Source organism: Hippocampus bargibanti, linkage group LG05 (genome assembly GCF_051943395.1).
Source record: "Hippocampus bargibanti isolate YZ-2025 linkage group LG05, ASM5194339v1, whole genome shotgun sequence".
Classification (NCBI taxonomy): Eukaryota; Metazoa; Chordata; class Actinopteri; order Syngnathiformes; family Syngnathidae; genus Hippocampus; species Hippocampus bargibanti.
The window spans coordinates 16,103,017-16,125,131 of NC_142738.1; the positions used below are offsets into that span (position 1 = coordinate 16,103,017).

General features: G+C 39.5%; 3 protein-coding genes across 6 annotated transcripts in view; 1 reads left to right on the forward strand and 2 right to left on the reverse strand.

The window, feature by feature from the left end:
* LOC148898063 (DENN domain-containing protein 5B-like) overlaps positions 1 to 11,702 on the reverse strand; it is a 39,210-nt gene extending 27,508 nt beyond the window's left edge. For all 3 annotated transcript variants that reach the window (XM_088996917.1, XM_088996916.1, XM_088996918.1), the window contains exons 1-4: positions 11,398 to 11,702; positions 5,190 to 5,299; positions 2,638 to 3,355; positions 1,120 to 1,307 (exon numbers count right to left, since the gene is read on the reverse strand). In XM_088996917.1, coding sequence (XP_088853043.1) covers positions 1,120 to 1,307; positions 2,638 to 3,355; positions 5,190 to 5,299; positions 11,398 to 11,506 — 1,125 coding nt within the window. In that variant the 5' untranslated portion in view covers positions 11,507 to 11,702. The remainder of the gene's footprint in view (positions 1 to 1,119; positions 1,308 to 2,637; positions 3,356 to 5,189; positions 5,300 to 11,397) is intronic.
* Positions 11,703 to 13,006: 1,304 nt separating this feature from the next.
* On the reverse strand, positions 13,007 to 19,378 carry armc10 (armadillo repeat containing 10). The gene is made up of 6 exons (XM_088997127.1): positions 18,954 to 19,378; positions 18,404 to 18,549; positions 18,184 to 18,318; positions 17,338 to 17,514; positions 17,192 to 17,263; positions 13,007 to 14,684 (listed from the first exon to the last, which is right to left on the reverse strand). Exons 1-6 carry the CDS (start codon positions 19,210 to 19,212, stop codon positions 14,433 to 14,435), a joined length of 1,041 nt encoding a protein of 346 aa, XP_088853253.1. The 5' UTR covers positions 19,213 to 19,378; the 3' UTR covers positions 13,007 to 14,432.
* Positions 19,379 to 19,622: 244 nt separating this feature from the next.
* The window catches only part of fbxl13 (F-box and leucine rich repeat protein 13), a 35,368-nt gene continuing 32,875 nt past the window's right edge, over positions 19,623 to 22,115 (forward strand). For both annotated transcript variants that reach the window (XR_016115035.1, XM_088996919.1), the window contains exons 1-4: positions 19,623 to 20,687; positions 20,773 to 20,879; positions 21,825 to 21,915; positions 21,988 to 22,055. Coding sequence is in view for 1 of the 2 variants with exons in the window: in XM_088996919.1 (XP_088853045.1) it covers positions 20,619 to 20,687; positions 20,773 to 20,879; positions 21,825 to 21,915; positions 21,988 to 22,055 (335 nt within the window). In the remaining variant the exon portion in view is untranslated. The remainder of the gene's footprint in view (positions 20,688 to 20,772; positions 20,880 to 21,824; positions 21,916 to 21,987; positions 22,056 to 22,115) is intronic.

The following is a 22,115-nucleotide window of genomic DNA, read 5'->3' on the forward strand; positions in this document are numbered from 1 at the left end:
AGATCGAGGTCAAGAAGGAATAGCATGCAGGAATACAAATGCTTCTTAAATGGGGAATTAAATGTAAAACAGACTTTTTAATGACTCGATTACTAATCAAATGGAAACTTTAGCAACCATGTAAAACTTTTGTTACATTACCTTCCTACTTCTGAAAATGTGTCTATGGGAGTATTCTTCTGCACATCGCTTCCATAACAGCCATCTCTCAATTTTCTAATGTGCTTATCCTCACGAAGGTTGTGGGATTGACAAAGCCTATCCCAGGAGTCTTCGGGCAAATGGTGGGGTACACACTGAACTGGTTGTCAGCCAATCGCAGGGCAAACATAGAAGAGCAACCATTCACACACACACAACCACACCTTGGGACACTTTGGAGAGTTCAATCAGCCTGCCGTGCATGTTTTGCAATGTGGGAGGAAACTGGAGTACACGGAGAAAACCTATACAGGCAAGGGGAAACTGCACACGGAAAGGCTGTAGCCGCAATTGAACCCTGCACCTGTGCACTGTGAGGCGGACATGCTAACCAGTCGTTGACCGGGCTGCCAGCAACATAACAGTAGAGCTAATTCAAATAATAACAGCCCAGAGTTTCATCAAGCGTGACTTGTACAAAGATCGAGAGCCACTTTCAAGCGATGGCAAGAAACCAGTGGTGCCTTCATTCAAAAGAAGACATTTTTTGAGTTACGAACTATTGCTTGGTCATTTTTCTGAAACAAAATTAGGAGAGTTATGCGTGAGCTTCAGATATACCAACAAAACAGTGGAGTGAAAAAAAAAATAATTGAGGGATGAAAGTAGTAACTGTGACGCAATTTTGGCCAGGCAAGAAGAGTAAATGTCATTGATACATTTCAACAGTTTCGTCAAACGCACAAATCCGAACACTTACGAGGAGTAGATGTTCACACTGAAATAACCGAACTCCAATGTCACCCACAAGGCCATGCCCTTTACAAGCACATTTTCGACATGCCAGTACTACTGTATGAACAGTATAGAAGTTCAGACGTTTAAGTAAACTGAAAAGTATTTTGAATTGTGGAGGAGGGAAGAAATTAAATATTGTCTCAACATTTCATAACCCAGAATTTCAAATGAGCTGCGAACCTCGTGCGGCAAGTGGAGGGAGGGTCGCTGAGCACCATCCCTGCGTTGGATGCCCATTAAGAAAGGTACAGGAGCATCCAGCAGGTGGTGTAAAGGTGTGGAAATGATGGGAAGGTAGATGTGCTGCCATTGGAATGGGAACAACAATGTGGTAATGCCCTCGGCCACTGTCATCAAGCGCTGGTAGTCTGTAAGAAGGAAGAGGAGCAGGAGAGATAAGTCATACTGTAAACTTGTGGTTTAACTTTTTACGTAAAAAAAACTTTATTCAACAAGTACCACCATAATTGGGGCCAGGCGGATTAATCAGCCCCCAAAAATAATCTGCAAAGCGCTGCATCTTTTTCCACATTTTGTAATGTTTTGTCACAGTCTCATTACCTGTTGTAATTCATTTTTTTCCTTCAAAATTCTACACACAAAGGTAAAACGATTTAGTTTATTACTTATGGATATATTATGTTTTACTTTTTTGTTTCTAAATTGGCCAAAAAGTTCAAAACAAAACCTTTTCACAATGTTGTCATTGTTGCCCTGGAGCATTGGGTGGAAAATATGAATAACAACTTGAATGTATTACATTATAGATAGATATATCTATCTATATATCTATATATCTATATATACACACCGAAAAAAAACAGAGGGTATACACATATATATATATATATATATATATATATATATATATATATATATATATATATATATATATATATATTATAGAATATATATATATATATATATATATTATAGATAGATTATATTATATCCCTCTTCAATTGCTGCTGTGGACTGCAAATTTCCCCATTGCGGGACGAATAAAGGTATTCTGATTCTGATAGCTTGAGGCTGTTACATTATAGCTTGAGGCTGTTACACAACACAATGTGGCAAAAATGAAACATTGAATATTTTTTTAGATGTGTTGTATATTGTGAAATAACAGAATATTTTGCGGGTCTTGAAGGATCAGTCCAAAATGCTCTAAAATGTCTGGCCAGCATGGGGAACTCTTCTTTGAAAATGGTGGGCTGTGAATGACTCTACAATGTCCCTATTCCACTTGGTGGGCCGGCAGGGCATGCAAAGCCTTCTCTGCTGGCCTAAAAATATCTGAATCAGACTAATAATTATATTTTGCCCATGAATTTTTATTAAATAATTCTAAATTGTCTCTCAGCTTCCATTCATTGCTTTCCCCTTTTGCGGCTTACAGATGTGGTTCGTATTTAAGCATTTAACCAATCCCATTTCAGCCATCATTTGTGATCAGAGTCAGAAATCTACCCGGATGCTTTCATAATCAGTTTTGCGGGCCCTTGTGCAACATAACAATGGCTGAACGTGTAGTAAATCACACCACAGTTGCTGCTGTGGATTGATTCAGACGTAGCACCACACAAGGACTACAGTTGACATGCACGGCCCGCCATTGCCCCATTCTATTTTCACAGAAGAACGGTCAACTGTGCTTTGTTAAAATGTTAATACGCATGCTGAAGAAGGCCTTCATACCTTGAGAGTAGAGCAGTATCTGAGTCTCCAGGAGTGAGCAAGTAACCAGCTGCACCATGTTGTCCACACCAAGCAGGGAGAAAGCTGCTCCCAGAGGATACTCTGCGAGCGGGAGCTCACCGGGACCAGGCCGTTGGCACAAGATGGGGCCCTGCACCCCGTGAAACCTTAGCGAGCGGCCAGGCGGTGGCAGGGGAACTTCATAGAGGATGTTGTGGATGTAGCTTTCCAGTGGTAGAGGTGGTGCCGTTTGGGAAGCGACGGCCTGGTGCAGCTGAGACAGGAAGTGTTGAGATGCTCCAACGAAGGGGAGCGGTGTAATGAGACAGAGGGCTTTGGACACATACAGTGTGTCATGAGACGGGTCGAAGGAGCCGGTGCAACCCAGACAGGTGGCGGCACCGTTGCCGGCGGCGAGAGACTCGCCATCCGATTCATCTAGGCTGCTCACCAGCGAGTCTATGCTGGAGGTGGAGGGCGAGGACGTGGACGAGGACGAGGAGGCGGACGAAGAGGAAGCGGAGTGGTGCTCCACATGGTGCATCCTGTGAAGGGTCTGCATGGCCGTGATGATCTGTGCACCCGTCACCTCCTCATAGAAGGTGTGGACAAAGCCGTAGGAGCGCGAACCATCCTCAAAGCCGACAGTGAACGAGTGGAAGTGAGACTCCAGGCGATCGGCCTGAGTGCGGAAAGACAGACCCCTCGGCATGCAGAGCTAATGACGCAGGGGGAGACAATGACAACAATGACAAATGATTGTAGGATAGTGCGATGTTTCTGACATCGGCATATACAAAAGTGCCTTGATTTATGAATTTCATTAATTCCATGACAACTCAAAAGTTATATGGCAATTCATCTTTACCCAAATGAAAGGAAATAGCATTAATGTTTTATAGCATCTAAAATACCCAAAACACGCAATATAATATTTTTATTCAAATGCAATACACCAATAAAAATGACTTAGTGTCCAAAATCTGCAAAAAAATGAGCTGCGAATTGGGCATTTTCAGAAAGTCCCGCCCCAGTTCGTGACGTCACGCCAAGACGTCTTGCATTGCTGGAGAATCAAAACAATGGCTTCAGATTCGGAGAATATGCTTTCCTGTTACACATCCAGTTATGAATATGATTCAAATAGTTCTGAAGAGGAAAGTATACATGTTTGCAATCGATTCAAGAATTTATTCCGTGCCATTTTGAGGCAACATTGGGGGGAAATGTATGGAAGGACTGCTACAATGTGTCCTTTTTTTTTTCGGTCAGGGGCGTTCCTTCAGTGACGTCACGTACGGACTCGTCACCAACTCAAAAACAGGACTTCCGGAATATTCAGCGCGAGTCTTAAAACGTAAACTATAGCTATATGCGGTGGAATCTTTGTCAAATATGCTCAGTAGACGTCATTTGAAGCCATTTTGAAAATTATGGACACAACTTGTCCGGAGACGTCGGTTGTCCTTTAATAGAAAAAAAAACACTAAATCAATTCACTGCCATTCCCAAAGTTATTTGGGAATTATAAATATGACGTGGAGCGCCATTCCCGAATTTGTTCGGGTTTTGGTTTTTCTTGCGGGGGGTGCCGATAAAGCGCTGGTAAGACCTCTGGCAATGTTTATCCCTTCAACAAGGGATGCATTTGCCTGTTGTACAGCCACCCTCATTGCAAGCTCATATAACTCCAGACCCATATAATTTAGGAATTAACTCTATTTTGCAGATGAAAGAAGAAAGTCAAAGGTTTGTTACGCTGCATTGGATGTTTATGTAGTCCCAAAACACAATACATGTATTCTTTGGGTCCAGTGCCATGACAAAAACCACGGCACAGGAGTGGACACAGTTTGTGAATGAGTTAAACCTGTGTTTTTTTAAAGAAAGAAACAGTACCCGGCAGCATTTTACCTTCTAAGAAAATATAGTAAAAATATATTTAAAGACAATGGAGAGGCTAAAAAATGTGGCGTATATACTTGTGATCTACCGTTGAAGTTTTGAGAATATGAGTCAAGGTAGTAATCTGGTCTATGCCGATGCAAAGACACTCAGCTTTACGAGAAGAGACTTATGATGTGAGTTTAATGTTGATGTTGGATCTTTCTACAGAATCGATCGATGACATATTTGAGCAACATAAATTACTTCTAAACTGAGAGACGGAAGATGAAGATCTTTTAGCGGTTATCATAAAACGACAAACACATTCGGAAAGTAAAAGATTATTTTGTTGACATTGCAAAGGCATTATCTCCAGACAAATGTGATATATTTCTTATTGGATTGGATTGGATTTGCCTTTATTAGTCTCACAGTGGAGAAATTTACATTTCACAGCAGCAAAGTGATGAAACGAATGAAAAAAATTAAAAATTAAATAAATAAATTATTATATATATAATAATATATATTATAAATTATTATACATTATTATTATTAATTATTATTATTATTATTTGCAGATATGTGCATTCATTCTAATCGCTATTATTTATTTTCACACAGCAATCTTTCCCTTAATAGTTGAACAAAATTCTCATTCTCACCATGTTAACTGCATCCTTATTGAAAGGGTTCCTGTCTGTGCTCTTGGGGTAATGGACCAAAAGTCTAGATTTGAAGGACCGCTGGATAGGACTCTGCTCAAAGCTCTCTCCTGAAAATAAGAGGAAAATAGATTCAAGTCATGTGAAATAGATGCAAAGAGGACATCATAAATTGACAATTGTGACAACAATTTTACAATAACGAGTCACACATAATCTAACCATTAAGGAATAGACATAAAAGGGTACTCAAGTTGAAATTTTGTCATTGCAATATGTTGTGTGTTGTCCAAATACACTCTTGGATGTTTGCATATAAGAAAACAAACAAGTGTAAGGCCTCCATGAATGCTTTCGAATGATGAAGCAAAAAATACGGCCTTTGGGGGAAGCAACGTGTAAATTTGGACACAGACATTCTGACGGCATCTGGCAAAGTAGCTCCATTGCATATTACCATATTAGCAAATTATCCTCTACAAGGAAAGCAATGTGAATTGTGGCCACACGTTTTGGGCACGAGATGCTGACAGGATCTAGCAGTTGGGATTTGAAAAGCACAGGTTTTCAGTTGGTATTTCAAGATATTGAATAGTGTTTCATTTGTGTGTGTGTGTTTTTTTTTTTTTTTTTTTTTTACGTGTGAGATATTGAAGTTCAAGTGGGAATAATGAATAGCTTTAGGCAAGTATATTTGTAAATGTGCATAAATTAGACCACTCCCATGACCGTTATCTGGGGTGAATGGGCCAAAGCTGAAGCCTCAGCCAGCAGACATTCCAACGGGCAGCGTCATGTGAAATTTGATTAGGCTGCACAACACACTGCAATGCATTGAGAGACCAACAACAGGAGGTTGTTCCTGGCTGCTTGAGAAGTCTCTAATGACTCACATGAGAGGGCAACACATCTCATCACATATAATTAATTGAGAAGTGTTGTTTGTAATGATTCATTTTAGTTTAGAATTTTAATCTATCATAATAATGACAAACCATTATTTTGTTGAAACACAAATGATAATCAGTCCCCTTTCATGAAGAACAAAAGAAATCAGAGAATACAGCAATTAGTGTTGAGAGGCTGGAAATCGGTGGATTTCGACAATTGAAACATAAACAATGGCACTAAACAATAACTCCTTTAAAATAGTTGACAATTAATTTGATAGTCAACCAATTGTTGATTATTGAGTTGAGTCTTCAATTATATCACACGTTACGTGGCTTGTCAGAACTTGCATGTGTATCTGTTAAATAACAGTTTCAAAAAAATACATGATTCTACTTACCTCTCGCTTCATTCGGAAGCTTCTATTTATCCATACCATCGCTCTAGGTTAAAATTAACTGGCTGATCACATCAAGGATTTACTTTCTCTCGTTAAGTCATTCATGCCTTTCCAAATCATGTTCGGTCAATTGTATTTCACTTTGTGAACTTCAATTAAGGAAAGGCATTTCTACAGTGACCAAGAGAACTCAACCGGGAGGAGTTAAATTTCACAGTTATGTTTCATCCAAAAAAATGTACATTTGTGTCTTGAAAGGTATTGCGTCCATTAGTTACTTAAAAAGGTTCTTGAACCAATGTCAAAACAATCCTCAATCCTGATCCGACACATAAAATAGATTTCTACACTGATGGAGTTAACGAACAAATTTAACAATCCATTTAACACAGAACACACACGCAGTATGCATGTCTTCTGTCTTCACAGAAAAGGAAAATTATATCGATGCAGTTGCATTCAACTAAGTCTGAAAACTCTTTTCAGATTTTACATTTAATATTTTCTTTGTGTTAATTTGGTTAATGACAAGATAACACTTCAGTGTGGATGTACCTCACCCTTGTATTCTCCAAAGGGTCACACAAATATAGTTTTCCCCCCATTAGAAAAAAACACCTGCTGTATATCTCAACTAGCACAGACCATTAAATAGGACGTAAACATGCTACATTAGAGGTGCATGGACCATTCGCTGATCAACTAGGGCTAGTGAGAATAAATTCAGGTCGACTAACATATCAGTATATCATCTATACTTTACAACGCTTTTAAAGTATCAACAACAAAAAAGGCAGCGAAAAAAACAACGGACAAGAAATGTCTAAAACACTCCACGAATAATTCCATACACACACACACACACACACACACACACACACACACACACACACACACACACACACACACACACACACACGCACACACACACACACACAGAGTGTCATCTGGAATTATTTTGTCGAGATGGCTGACACACTTGGAAATCCAAAGCCTGTCTACACGTCATGTTTTCGGGCCACTCAAAACGGAACACAACCAACATAGCATTGTTGACTAATAGTTTGAATAATGTCATGAATTCAAACAAAATCATGTTGCCATATGACACAGTTAAAATATTTCTCATCGAGTCAAACAAGTGCATTTATATTGTGACAATGAATTTTGTTCTGACTGGTTGCATTTGTCACGGCAATTATTAAATCATATTGGTCGCAGAGTACCGCTGAGTAATTAGAAGTGAATTAAATGCACTTACAATACAATAACAATATTGGTGTATTATTTAATATGGAAAACAACAAATGAAGTCAAACATGAGAATAATGCACTGCATGTGAAATAAGTTGACATTGTCAGCTATTTTATAACTGCTTTTTCTGATATTTTAGGTTTTTTTCATGTCATTTTTCACAACTTGTCGTGGCGTACTTTATTTGCGTATAGTATCAGACTCCAAATTTTGATACTGTGACAACACTAGTTCACTGTACTGCATATGCAGTTATTTGAGGGGAAGAAACCATCGAGCTGACTTAAGATACAAGGCTTTTTGATAAGAGTAGAAAACGTTCTGAAATTCACTAAGATGTTGCTCTTAACTCATTCACTGCCAGACGTGCAAAAATGTGTTCACTCCAGTGCCAGGGTTTTTGTCATTATCACTCGAATTCCAGCACCCACAGAATATTGAGTTTTAGGACTACATAAAAATTCAATTCAGCGTAAGAAACTTTAGACTCTTTTCTTTAATCAGAAAAGAAATAGTTATTTCCTAAATTATATGGGTCCGGAGTTATCTGAGCTTGATATAAAGATGGCTGTCCAAAATACAATGCAATACATATATTGGTTTATATAGCGCTTTAACAACACTTGAAGCTGGAACAAAGCGCTAACATGGAAAAGGGGAAATGCTGCTACCTTGTGGAAGGGAAAAAACATTGGCAGAGGCCATGGCCAGCGTTTTATCGGCACCCAAACAGGAAAAAAACTAAACCCGAACAAATTTGGGAATGGCGCTCTACATTTTCTTCTTTTCCTTTCGGCTTTTCCCTTCAAGGGGTCGCCACAGCAAATCAGTGTCCTCCATCTTTAGAGGTTTGATCCGTATGTTTGTTTTGGCCAAGCTTTTACGTCGGATGCCCTTCCTGACACAACCCTTTGTATTTATCCGGGCTTGGGACCGGCACAAGAAGACATATGTCCCTGTGTGGCTACAGAACAAGCAACTCGCTCAGTAAAAGGCTCCCAAACACAAAATGGTAAACGGCACAGCAACATTCAAAACAGCAAAAACTATATTCACCATTTGATGACAATGCTCTGATCTTAAAGAAGTCCAAGATGGCGCCCAAGTAGGCAGCCGCCAGCAAGTGGTCTCATGAGCCTTGCTTTTTTTTGTTGTTTTTGTCTTTTTTGTGTTTTCTTTTGTCACCTTGTGCTGTTGTGCGCCGTGTGGAATGGATACGGATTGTTTTTCAGCATTTTTGGCCACGACATTCATCAACGAGGGGACTGTGCTGCGCGGTCTACATCATAGTTTCAATTCCCCAATAAATTTGTGAATGGCGGTGAATGAGTTGAATATGAATACTACAAGTCTTCACATTGTTGTCAGTGTCCATCTGTAACTGAAAATTTATTGTCGCTTTAAAACAACCCAACACAAGGCTGTTAATACTAAAAAAGATACCAAGAAAGTACAGAAAAGAGTGCAATCTCCTCCCTTTGGCAACCAGGCTGCAAGAAGGTTCAATATTCCAACATGATAACAACCCCAAACCATTCCAAGAGGAGAAAAGCCTTTCATAAAAATGTGAGTGCAAAGGTGATGGACTGGCCAGTCCTGTCTTCAGACCTAAAGCAGGGGCGTCATTACATTGTGGAAGGGGGGAGCACAAGGTCCGTGGAAAATAACTATAGCAGGACAAAATGTTGACACTATAGGCCCAATCACGACTCACTTTTGTCCCCAGGTTTCTACATCAATGGCTCAGTGTGGTGATATTTTGATTTAAAGGACAACCGACGTCTCCGGACAAGTTGTGTCCATAATTTGTAAAATGGCTTCAAATGACTTCTACTGAGTGTATTTTACAAAGATTCCATCGCATATAGCTATATTTTACGTTTTAAGATTTGCGCTGAATATTCAGGAAGTCTTGTTTTTGAGTTGGTGAAGAGTCCTCACGTTACGTCATGAAAGGACCCCCCCTCACCGACAAAAAGACACATTGTAGCAGTCCTTCATCACGTCAATGTATTTTGCTGTACTGTTTATCTGAAAACCTTGATGTTACATCCAAAAGCCGTCAGCAGAGGGAGTCCAAGCTCCATGAAAGGAATCTATTAGCCTGTGGAAACGGGCTGATTCATTCCTCACGGGAGCTGGTCGCCATTTTTGGGTGTGACATTCCCCCTGCCCGTTTGCCTCAAAATGACACAGAATAAATTCTTTAATCGATTGCAAACATGTATGCTTTCCTCTTCAGAACTATTTGAATCATATTCATAACTGGAGGTGTAACAAGAAAGCATATTTTCCGAATCTGAAGCCATTGTTTTTATTCTCCAGCAATGCAAGACGTCTTGGCATGACGTCACGAACTGGGGGCGGGACTTTCTGAAAATGCCCAATTCGCAGCTGAATTTTTTGCAGATTTCGGACACTTTAAGTCATTTTTATTGGTGTTTTGCATTTGAATAAAAATATCATACTGCGTGTTTTGGGTATTTTAGATGCTATAAAACGTTTTTCTGATGTCAGTTAAAAAACAAAAAAGTGACGTCGGTTGTCCTTTAAGTGTCAAATTTCACAGTTGGGGTGTAGATGCTTTTGTGAGATTATACTGTATGACCATAAGACTTTAACGCTCCTGCTTCCTTGCAGTTTAAGGCCCAATGTTCACATGCAGCCAGGAAATCCCTTGAAGGAGCATATCCTGCTGCCGCTTCTGCTGCAATGGCAAGGAGATGGCCCGCTGTTACATAAGCAGATTGGCAGTGCTCGCAAACAAGGAGCCACGGAGCGGTCACTCACTCAGTAGAAAGTCAGCGATTAAAAGCCATGCCAGTTAGTTAAATGACTAAAATCATTGGCATCTTTAATCACAGCAGCACTATTTCTTCCATTACTACCAGCATCGTGATGCCTTTGACTAGTGTTGCTTTTGATACCAGACAAAGGGAAGGCTATTGTTGTTGTCCCCCATTTCTAACAAGGAAGTGACGTGAGATGATCAAGACGTCCCTTTTTCTTGCAGAATTTGTCTCCGTTGAGTATCAACATTGGGGACAGAAACAACAGACATCTCCCATTGCTTTTTGCCACACCTGAAAATAAAACACAGCTGACCCCCTCAACAAGACAGGAGCATCTGCCTGCTCTATTGTTATTGCCATGGCAACGCCTCTGATGTCTTACCAACATCTATCACAAAAATGCCTTTCCCTGTTCTCTGGATTCAGGTGAACAAAATTGGTTTCAGATGAGACAGCCAGACATGCGATGAATTAAAAAAATGCAAATGAATCATTTGGGAGTTTGTTTTATGATTGCAACGTGATGGAGGTGGAACATTTTCAGTCAATAATACAAACCAAGGTTAGAATGATGTGGTTTGATATTTTGGTAAAAAGCGATGTCCCAAAAATATACTTTACTGTGTCTTTTTCTTTTGGTGAGTTCTGATTAAATATATTTGTAAACGGGGCTTTAATGTTTGATTTGAGAGTAGTAGTTGCATTTATTAAAAAAAAATATGGATGACAAAATGGGGGCCAATAGGCTTGGGGTGGAGATTACATACTGTAAACAGCGACATTTTACACACTAAATTGACCAGATTCTTCTCTGAAACTCCCATACATTGATATTTAGGATGATTTCATGTCGAGTAATGTTGCTGCTACCTGCTCCATCGTCCGGCTCCAGGCCCGTCTCCGGGTCCAGTCCACACACGACAAAGTAGTGGGCAAAGCGGTAAGAAGCCGATCCGGTGGCCACCGCGGCGGTGCTCATCCTTGGTCAAGAGGGGAGACAAGCTGCTTGCAAATCAGTCTAAACCTTCCGCTGCTGGGTCCACATAGCCGGTTGAGTCGATAGCTTAGGAAGAGCGTCGTCTGCCTCCCGGTCTACTGGCTGGGTGTTGTTCGCGCAGGGTCCGGCTGCTGCTAATGTGGTGGACTAGCACCGAGTGGTACGACAGTCATTTCAAGTGGGCTGTCAAATGGGAGGAGGCAGCGTGTCGGGGAGGGGAAGGGAGGCGGAGGGTGAGAGAGGGAGGATATGCGCTGGAGGAGGAGGACGCGTCTCCACCATTATTGGAAAAGCGTCATCTACGTTCTTATTATTAGTATTAAGCTGATATGAAGAAAACGTTCGTGTAAAGACTATAGGAAAGGTGGCTAATGCAAGGGAAAGAAAACGACAATGGATTTCAGGTTGGGTTTTTGATTTATCAAACACAAATGAAGGATGGAGAAGTGCAATCGAATATTTGCAACAATTCAATCTCCATATCCGGTGACTGTAAAGTGTCATTGAGAGTTTTGAAAAGTGCTTATAAATTAAATGCATTATTATTATTAATATTTTTACATTATCGGTAAACGCCACGCTAATTCAAATGGCAAAGCACACAATTGAAAAATTCCATAAATATGAAGCAGAATAAAGAGTAGAATATGGTATAAAGCATTGAAAGATCTTTTGAATTGAAGCATTGAAAGCATTGAAAGCATCTTATTTCAGACTTCTGTAAAGAAAATGCGTTTAAATACAGTAATAAAGATTCCGGAAAATCAGGTAGTGGGTGTTTTTCCTGTATTTATAATAAACAAAGATGACAGTACAATATATCAAAAAAAAATTTAAACAAGCTAAAAATCAGTTAAGCAATTGTGTATTGCAGTGAATCAGTTGCAGTTTTTACTATACGGTATATATTGTATATAATAATATACAGTATTAGGGGTTTAAATTCTAACCAAAGTACTACTCACTGTACTTGTCTATTTTGGGGGGTTTCTTACAGAAAAAAACATCTGATGGCCGCAGTTGTGTGTTGACAAAATTAACATGTGTTTCAATATGATTGATCTGCAAATTTCCCCATTGTGGGACGAGTCAAGGCTTTCTGATTCTGATTGGTTAATTCTAAATATACATAGCCACATCCAAGTTGTAACAGGCTGTGCTCTGTGCCCCCAAAAAACATTGATTTGTACAGGTTTTATGTAACATGAGTGGTGGGAACATTTTTTAAATGATTTATCTGGGTCTCCTTGTATTTTTTTAGACAAAGAAACTTGACGTTTGAAAAAGGGTGTGACCATTTTTAGAAACCATTGCATATTCAAGACTGAATGCTATTGTCACTGGGATGCTTAAGATTTAAATGCATGTGAACTCCTAAGACAAAATACCGTTTTAGCGTACTTTATATTCAAGACCATACCAGTGCAGCAAGTAACAAACAAACCCGATATGAAGGTAATACAGCTCATTTAGAAAATGACACTTGTTTATATAAAGGGCATTTATTGAAATATTTAATCAGAACAGCATTTAATTCATTACAAAACTGCCATCTACTAAAATAAATAGGATTAACTTAAGGGGGGCAAACTTGTTCCTGAGCAATAAAAAGTCAACTAAGTCAACATATACTTGACACTGTACAGCATTTCATCACATTGGACTGACTCGTGACACAGAGGCTGTTGTCATGAAAGCAGATGGATGCCGTCCTCCCGCTAAACCACGCAAACTTGTCACGACACAGCCTGACGCATTTCACTAAATACATAATGAGACTGGTAGTTAACATTCACTATCAGCTGTGATCTGTCAAATGTTACTAGACTCCAGTCAAAATCAGTCATCTGTAGAAAAATGGCTCCTCTTCTTTCATGCTACATTTCTGCATATGCTATATAATGTCTTTGGATCCCGGATGGGGCTGGTAGAAGTACTTAAAATTTCCTGAATGGCAGGAAGATGAGATTTTGTCGAGACAAATATAATGTCATGACAAAATATTATGGCCTTAAGAGCAAAAATAATATTTAACCAATGTGTAGTATGAGAAAGGAAATGACAATATGACCAGAATGAAATTACAATGTTATAAGTTAATTGTGCAAAAATACATTTGTAATTATGAGGGGAAATTCCGAACGGACCAACTTTTTTCGACAAGAATAAACTCGTTATATTCTAAGAAAACGTAAATAGTTTTTACCAGGTATAATGCTTTACTACATTGAGTAAAAATATGTCACGAAAGAAGAATAAGGTTAGGAGGAAATAAATATGTAATTTATAATTTAACAAGTAAAACTTTAATTTTTACAAGAATACGTGTAATGTTACATGGAAAAAAAACAACTCACAATTCCATTTCGCAAGTGTAAACCTGCAAAACTATGGGAAAGGGGAGGATTTTGCAATAACAAATTTGTAATGGTGCAACAATTAACAAAAACAGATATTTTAACAACAAAAATACTTTGTAATACTACAAGATATTTAGGTGCTATTTAGAAATAGATCTTTAGCTGGCAGGCGCTAGGACAGACTGTGGAAATATGATCTCATTGCATTGCTCTGGCTGAGAAAGAGACCACCTCATCACATTGGAAACAGGCAATGGGGTATTTACAAGTAGCAAAAAGTGAGTGCCACCTGTTGACTTGAACTGAATTGAAGACAAAACCGTTTCATGTTTGGTGTCGAATACATTCAACCATCGGTGGTAGAGAAAAAGGCTTAAATCAACATTCCAACCATCTACAAAGTTTCATTTGATCTGTCAGTGTCAAAAGTACACGATGGAAGGGTTTCTTGACAATGAAAGATTCCTTGACTTTTTGCCATGTGTGACATCATGATGAAAATGTCTAGAATGCCGATTGTATGGTGGGGTGAGGAGAACGGAAGTGGACTATGTCAATATAAGAGCCACCTGCTCTTGAATCTCCTTGTCGGGGTGTGACAGGAGCTGGACCAGTCGGCCATGGAGCTCCGACGACTCATCCAGCATGACCCGGAAGAGGCAATCGCGGTTGCTCCTCAACTCCTCTGCCACTTGTGCCGAAGGTCTCCAGGACTTGAGGTTGCTCGTGAATGTCAAGAGTCGCACTAGCACCTCAGATGAGGTTTGCACAGCAAATAGCAGGATCACAGAATCCGGAGCCTTGTGGGATGGCGAGGGCAAAGTCCACACAAAGAACATTGAACAACATGTGAACGGGAACTTAACTTACATGTGTAATTTCTTCAGTGTTCAATTCAGTTTACTTAGTTTGTTTTCATCAGTGAAAAGACATTGCATTTGCAGTACCATCACAATTCTTGCTTATCACAGAAGCTGCGCACAGGGCAGGCACACGCCAATGCTGTCATTAAAATCTGGCAATGCAGGTGCATGTGAATTTTTCAGTCTCACGAGACACTGAGGCCAGTATTCACTTGTCACCTATTTGACCTTCGCCATGTGAGGTTGAAAAAAAGCCTTGCTGTGTGTTGTGAACTTCGTGTTGTTCAGCTCCCGTCGTACGTTGTTTCGCGTGGCAGTGTGGCTAAAGTGTGGAAGTACGTATGTTGACGGACCTGCCATGTATGAGCAACCAGGATTGACTTTGATTTTTGTGTCTCTGATGTTTGAGCACACACATGGACACGATGGTGTGAGCACTATTTGAGCGGTGACAAATGAAAACACATGCAGCGATAAATGATTTGCAAAATGGTAGCGCTGCGCAAAGCTGCAACTGATCATGAAAAAGAGGATAAAATATGCTCTATGTATTGGCGTCCAATTTCATGAATGCAACAGAAGTAACTCGTTTGCATTCCCGATGTATCATAACCCCCACTGTAGTTTATATGTATTCACTGATTTACAGTATAGCATCCACTTATGTTTACTCTGTAAATTCATACTAGTAACTAACTACATATAAACTGTCTTTCAAATTACATTTTCATTTTCCTTCATCTTAGTACCCACTAATGTATTATCGTTCAGATATTGTTTATTGTTGTAACAATTCATTGAACACGTGAAAAAAGAACCTTAAGAAATAATTGCAAATGTGACAAATAGAGGTTTTCTTATCTTAATTTGCAACTGCAAATAAAGGCATATCCAATCCAATCCAATCCAAACTTGGAGGGTTCACAATTAAATTATCTTCTTAAATTATTCAGCCTTACCCATAACGCACAGATGAGACATTGAACAAGCGATCAACAATACATGTCCATTGAAGCTATTTGGAATCAGCTATGAGAATAAAAAAAACGTATCCTATATCCATTTATCCAATGACGACTATACTGCTGCATGGCTTCTCTTACACACTCCTGCCCTCTAGTGGATGCGAATGTACTAAGAGACAAGCTATATAATCATTGAAGCTATGAGCTATGGTATAGCATATATATATACAGTGAGACCTCAACTTACGAACTTAATTGGTTCCCAGACAGAGTGTGTAAGGCGAAAAGTGTTGGTAGATCGACTCAAAAAAAAAATTCCCATAGGAAACCATTAAAATGGGAATAATCCGTTCCCGGGTTTCCATAAAAATATAGTTTTTAACTAAATAAGCCTTAAAACTACACACAACATACCTTATTCTATGTATAATAAATGTGATATTGTATTGTAATGAAAGAAATACACTGCATTGTATCATAAAGTCACAAAGAGAGGCACATTACATGAGGACTGTAATTAAAGAAATAAACTGCTGTAAAAGTTTTTTTCAACTTCTTCGATTGCCCGAGACCGTCGCTTTGAGAGCACGGAAACACCTTTTGCAACAGACGCACCTTTAATGGCTTCTCTGTTCCGGAGAATGGGAGCAATGGTTGACTTAGCATAGCCGTGCTCGGCCACTAAATCACACAAACGCACACCTTGTGTTTTTCAATTATCTCCTTCTTCTCAGCGACGGTGATTTTATTTTGTGTCTTCTTGGGCTGAACACGAGCCTGTGGTGGTTATTTTTCAGTCCCATCATCGTAAAACTATCAGCAAAAAGCTCCAAGTAGGCGATCGACGTGTGCATTCAATGAGAGGGGGTGTGCGAAGTAGCGCCGGCTGGAACACTGTTCGGTCGTGTGCTTCTGCCGAAAATCACTCCGCCAGCCGTGGTGGGTGTGTATTATGAAAATAGTGCTTATTATAAGGTTTAATTTTCATAAATTAGAGGTTATTAAGATGAAAAGTTTGTAAGATAAGGTGTTTGTAAGTTGAGGTCTCACTGTATATGGTATATTTTTGAATGTTGCTGTGCCAATTACCATTTTGTGTTTGAGAGCCTTTTACTGAGCGAGTTGCTTGTTCTGTCGCCACAAAGGCACATATGTCTTCTAGTGCCAGTCCCAAGCCCGGATAAATACAGAGGGTTGAGTCAGGAAGGGCATCCGACATAAAAGCTTGGCCAAAACAAGCATGTGGATCAAACCTCTAAAGATGGAGGACACTGATTTGCTGTGGCGACCCCTTGAAGCGAAAAGCCGAAAGGAAAAGAAGAAGATACACTGAACTATGATTCACTTATTGGTCATATGGTTTTCGAAACCTACTTGGGCATTGTGATTCCTAAAACAGCCTAAAAACAAGAATCGTTGCATAACAAACTCAACTGGATCAAAAGTTTGCCCCTTTTGCTTTTTCATCAGACTTCTTACCTGCGCCTGAACAATGTCGTCCATCATGTCTGGATTAGATGACATATTGACAAGAACCTTCAAGGTCTGAACCTGAAACAAATGCACACGTAAACATATGAGATGGTCAAGCAAATGCTAAAATGATTTTAGGAGTGGAAACCGACCTGCAATGTCATGTCGCTCACCAACAGCAAATGGAGTAAAAGTGTCACTGCATCCTTGAGCAGGTGTTGATGTTTGTCAGTGACAGAAAGGTTGGTTAGCATCCTGAGAGCACTCAGCTGAAGGTCAGAGTTCACTGCAGACATCTCAATCAACTCCAGCACTTGTGGCACATAGACCTAAAAGACAAGACATTGTTTTTAAAGACAGAATCTCAAAAACGGACAATATAAAATACAGTGAACCCCTGCTTTGTTGCAGATAGCACTGGCACTCTGTTGCAGCTTTTTAAATGACCGTTTTGATGGGTGTTTGGTATTTACAGTTGACAATCAAGTACACACGATGTGGCTCACCTTCAGTGTAGTAGTATTGTTGTGTCACAACTGCTAGCCTCTTATCCAGTTTGAAAGATAATTTAGATGGCGTTTTTAATGTAAAGCCTAATTTTCTATATTAATCACATGCACCTTGGCTTGAAATCTTACCGCAAATTAAAGAATTATTATTGGGTCAGATGAGCAATGATGTGTATGCAGACGTGATGTGATTCGATCCTCTTTGCTGTTTTTAAATGGTCTATCGATAACAGAGGAATCACTGAGAATGTAGCGGTACGCTCGCCTGAATTATGTAATCAGCTCCCACTCTGTGATGGTTTGGATGTGGTGTGAATGGTGGGCCGTCACTATATGTGCCCTACGACTGACTTGCATCCATTTTACGCCGTAGTCGGCCTTCCCTTTGAAGTCAATTGGGATAGGCTCCAAATGGTGTTGAAATTGGATGAATGGATATATCACATATTCCTTACAACAAACAGGGTTACGCTGTATATGGTTGTGTACCTTCAGATGCTCTTGATTTTGGATGTTCATGCAGAGATTACTTAAAGCATTCAGAGTCTGCACTTTAACCTCTGGTGCAGGGTCAGAGAGGAAGCCCGCTATTGTAGGAATTCCTTCATATTCGCGTATAATATTCTGCAGGAGATAGGACATATGATGTTAGAAGTTTGTAAAACATCACAAAAATGTCATGGAATATTCATTTGTTTAAGGCCAGTACCTGATTTACAGTAAAAGCAGAAGCATTTCCTAAAGTGAGCAAAAGACAACACTTCTCTGATGTGCTATTGCTGGTCTTGAGGCATGTCAGCAACATGTTAAGGTGCTGTGGCTCCAGGTTGCTCACAGACTGGTTGATGATATCACCTGTGAAGTGTGAAGCCAAGAGCAGTCCAATGTTTCTTTCATAAAACTAACCCATTAAAATTCGAATTCATCTTCGCAAGGCCAGCTAACTGTCCCTCAATGATGTCAGCAATGATGTATGTTCTCTAATTGGTTGCCAGAGCGAAACTTTGAGCTTCCATACACGAAAGCATCTGTGATCAAAGTAAAAAAAAGAATGAGTGCTGAAAACGTACCGGCACATACCCCTTACAGTAGCAGTATAAAAATATGACAATGATAAATAATTATATTGATTTTATAAATGTTCAATATTTCGTTTGTTTTTCATACAGCTGACAACAATAACACCGGTCAAGATTCGGAAGTAATAATGCAGTATGTTTGTAATATTGCGTAATATATATTTGTAATTAAATACATACCCGAAGTATCATCCGTTCTCTCATTTCGTGAAAACACAAGGTCCAATTCGGACACTTTGGCCAATAGGCTGTCCGGCCGAGATATACCCTGACTGGTCCTTGAAGCAAGACCTTCATTGCCCCCACTTTTCTTGTACCTCCTAAAACTTCCCCCACTTAAGAGTTTGTAAATTCCGTAAGAGACCCCAGCCCCGGCGACTATTCCGAGCGAAGTCTTTATTATGCCTATTCTAGCCGTAAAACTGCCGCCGTCTCCCATTCTGATGATAATCTCAGGGATCTGGCAGTCAGCGCTGTAAACAGAAGACGGTATCGACGTTTCGAAATGGCAGAAGCCGACCACGGATTTTCAGTTAACCCGAAACAAAGTGAACTCAATGTAAATAACTTGAAAGGACCTATCGTAGTTTGTTCTCATGTGTGTTGCACCAATTCTACACCGGGCAGAAAATAGTTGCATGATCAATTTTTTTATGAAGTGACCATTATCCATGAACAAAAGAAAGGAAGTACATGTTTTTATTGCTATTTTTCATTATTGCTCAGCATAAAAACAGTAGAAGTACTTTGATGCTCTGGTGTAAAAATGTGACCCAAAACGTAATCCAATCCGGATGCTAATTACGCGCTCACACGGAAGTTCTTTCCAAGAAGGTCATGTGTTTGGTCTCAAAAATGGCGACACGCATGACAAAATCTTTTAATGTTATGGAGAATGCTTGCCCAGTCCAGTCTTTTTCATTTCTTTCTACTGTATTGAGTCTATCTACCAACCAGCCGGTGCAAAACATATTTTGGGTATTTGAAGTGCACGATTTTTTTTTCACTCATCATCACACGTTCCTGTCTGAGATTGTTTAAAATGCACTGCTTTTCGATGTTTCTACTGTTATTACGCCATTAAAATACTGGCTTCTACGTTTGATTACTAAATACATATAATTTATGAACGCTTGGTTGTGTTCATGGAACAGTAAGTTTATGTATTGGTAGTGTACTAGTTGGGGAAGGAGAACACACGACTGACTGGAGCACGTCTTTATTCCTACTGCTAACAAGTGGATCTGACTTGAACAGAGGAAAATATTATCAATTTAAACACGCCCCCGTTGTGCACCTACTAGGTGAGATGCCTGGTCCTAGTACCCGCCACTGTGTCTTTGAAATATAGATCATTGTGTTGCAAACTAATACATGTATAGCAAAGAACTGATATATGTATCTTGTGATGGACATTTTCAGAAACAAAGGTTAATCACACACGTCATTGTGTGACGTCTTCTTTTAAGTGACATCATGTGATATTATACAGAGTTCCATTTCAAACAATTGTCTCCTACAACTCTGCATGAGAAAACCCAATAATCTAAACAGAAGTTGGTTAGCGTTACACCCATGAATGAATGAATCAAAATGTATCGTCGCGTTCGAGTACACACTGAATTAGTGACGATTATTCATGACGTAGGGCTGCTGTTTACCTATCCGGATTCAATCTTTTTTCAAAGACTGAAGTGACGCGCACAGCGAGGGGTAAATTATGAAACCTTGGACACTTTCAATTTCTCAAGTGTCCGTCTTGCGTGTTATTTGCGTGTAAATATTTATTTATTTTGTTACTGTTAGCCAAATGTGCCTTTTTAAATAGAATGACTAGTTTTGCAAATGACAGACAGCGAGTCAAAAATCGAAGTAAGTGCTCTGACAGAGAGTGAGCTTCAGCAATTATACAAGGTAAAAACATGTCTCCAAATGTTTTTTAAGAGTTAACATGGTACGGAAGTACGTTGGTTGTTTTGTTTTTACTCCTTGACAACAGGCTTTGCTGATCGCCTCGTGCCGGTTAGATCCCCGAGACCCCATACAGTTCCTGAAAAACACCCTGATCACCTTTCAGGGACATGACAATCTACAGGATGTGGATTGGTAGGTCCCACTGGAATTTGACAGTTTTCTTACATGTGAGCCAAGGCTCATATTTCACTTTAAAAAAAGAAATGCATAAAAATCAATATAAACCACCAAACAAAGAGCAATTTAAGTATTCTGCATGTCACAGGCTTTAAAAGACTAACAAAGATACAGTGCAGCACATTTTCAGGCCAATTTTTAAGTAATTTGCATTCATTTCAACAGCAAACCCAATCTCGCAGAACACTCATGGCGTTAGACACATTTGCACAGTCAAATCAAATACTGTATACTGTCATTTTTAGGTATTAACAGAACAAAGGGGTTGTAATTCTCTCTAGGTAGGGGGTCATGAAACTGTAATGCACCACATATATATTTGGAATGTTTTGGTGCCCTCATGGTTATAAACGTCTCTGGAATTTCCAAATGATCATAAACGACAATAGCATTGTGGATGAGTCATCAATAGATTTGCCTCACAGTTTTGAAGTTCCCAATATCAATCTAAGCTCCAGCCTCCCTGTATTGAGTTTGCACATCATCCCCATGATGCCTGGATTTTCACCAATAATCTACTTTAATATCAATTCCCCAAAACAACTATAAATGCTTATTTGTCTGTTTTATATGTGCTTATTAATCGCCTGGCCACCGGTCCAGAGGGCCCCCCGACCGACTCATTGGTGCTTTATTTGTGCTTTGTTTTTTGTACAAAAAAACTATACATTGAATATTGCTGCTGTTGCCATTTAATGGACCTCACACGCGAGTCATTCAGACCTCTGAGCATTCATTTTGATGCACCACATCATTTTTGATGTCCTCACATTAGGCCGGGTGCCCAATTATGTTTATGTCCATCCTGTGAGAGGGGATAAAAGAGCAAAATGCAATGTAAATATACTGATGTAAGCATTTATTTTGTTATTCATTCATACCAGTGTTGTTTTTTTAAAGGGACAAATTCCTCAGCGATAGCACACAGCGATCACTGCTGGCCTCTCTGCAACTGGATGATGGGGCATATCTGGACGCAGATGAACTCAAGGTACAATCAAAACTCCAGTCAAGTGCGATGTTGGGGTTCCTCCAATCAACAAATACTTTTCATTTTACTTAGGCCCTTTTCTGGAAATATGAGAAAGCCTACTCCTGTTACAGGAGGAAATTAACAAGCTCTTGTTTCAGGTAAGAGTGATTGTTCAGAATATTTTCACGATACATGTGAATTCAACTGTTTTTTTTTTT

Excerpts from the sequence above, each read along its gene's own strand:
- armc10 (XM_088997127.1), bottom strand. The coding sequence starts at position 19,212 with ATGGGAGACGGCGGCAGTTTTACGGCTAGAATAGGCATAATAAAGACT. Across the intron at positions 18,319-18,403 it reads CTGCTTTTACTGTAAATCAG|AATATTATACGCGAATATGA; the intron begins GTACTGGCCTTA and ends TATCTCCTGCAG. Across the intron at positions 14,685-17,191 it reads ACGACATTGTTCAGGCGCAG|GCTCCGGATTCTGTGATCCT; the intron begins GTAAGAAGTCTG and ends CCATCCCACAAG.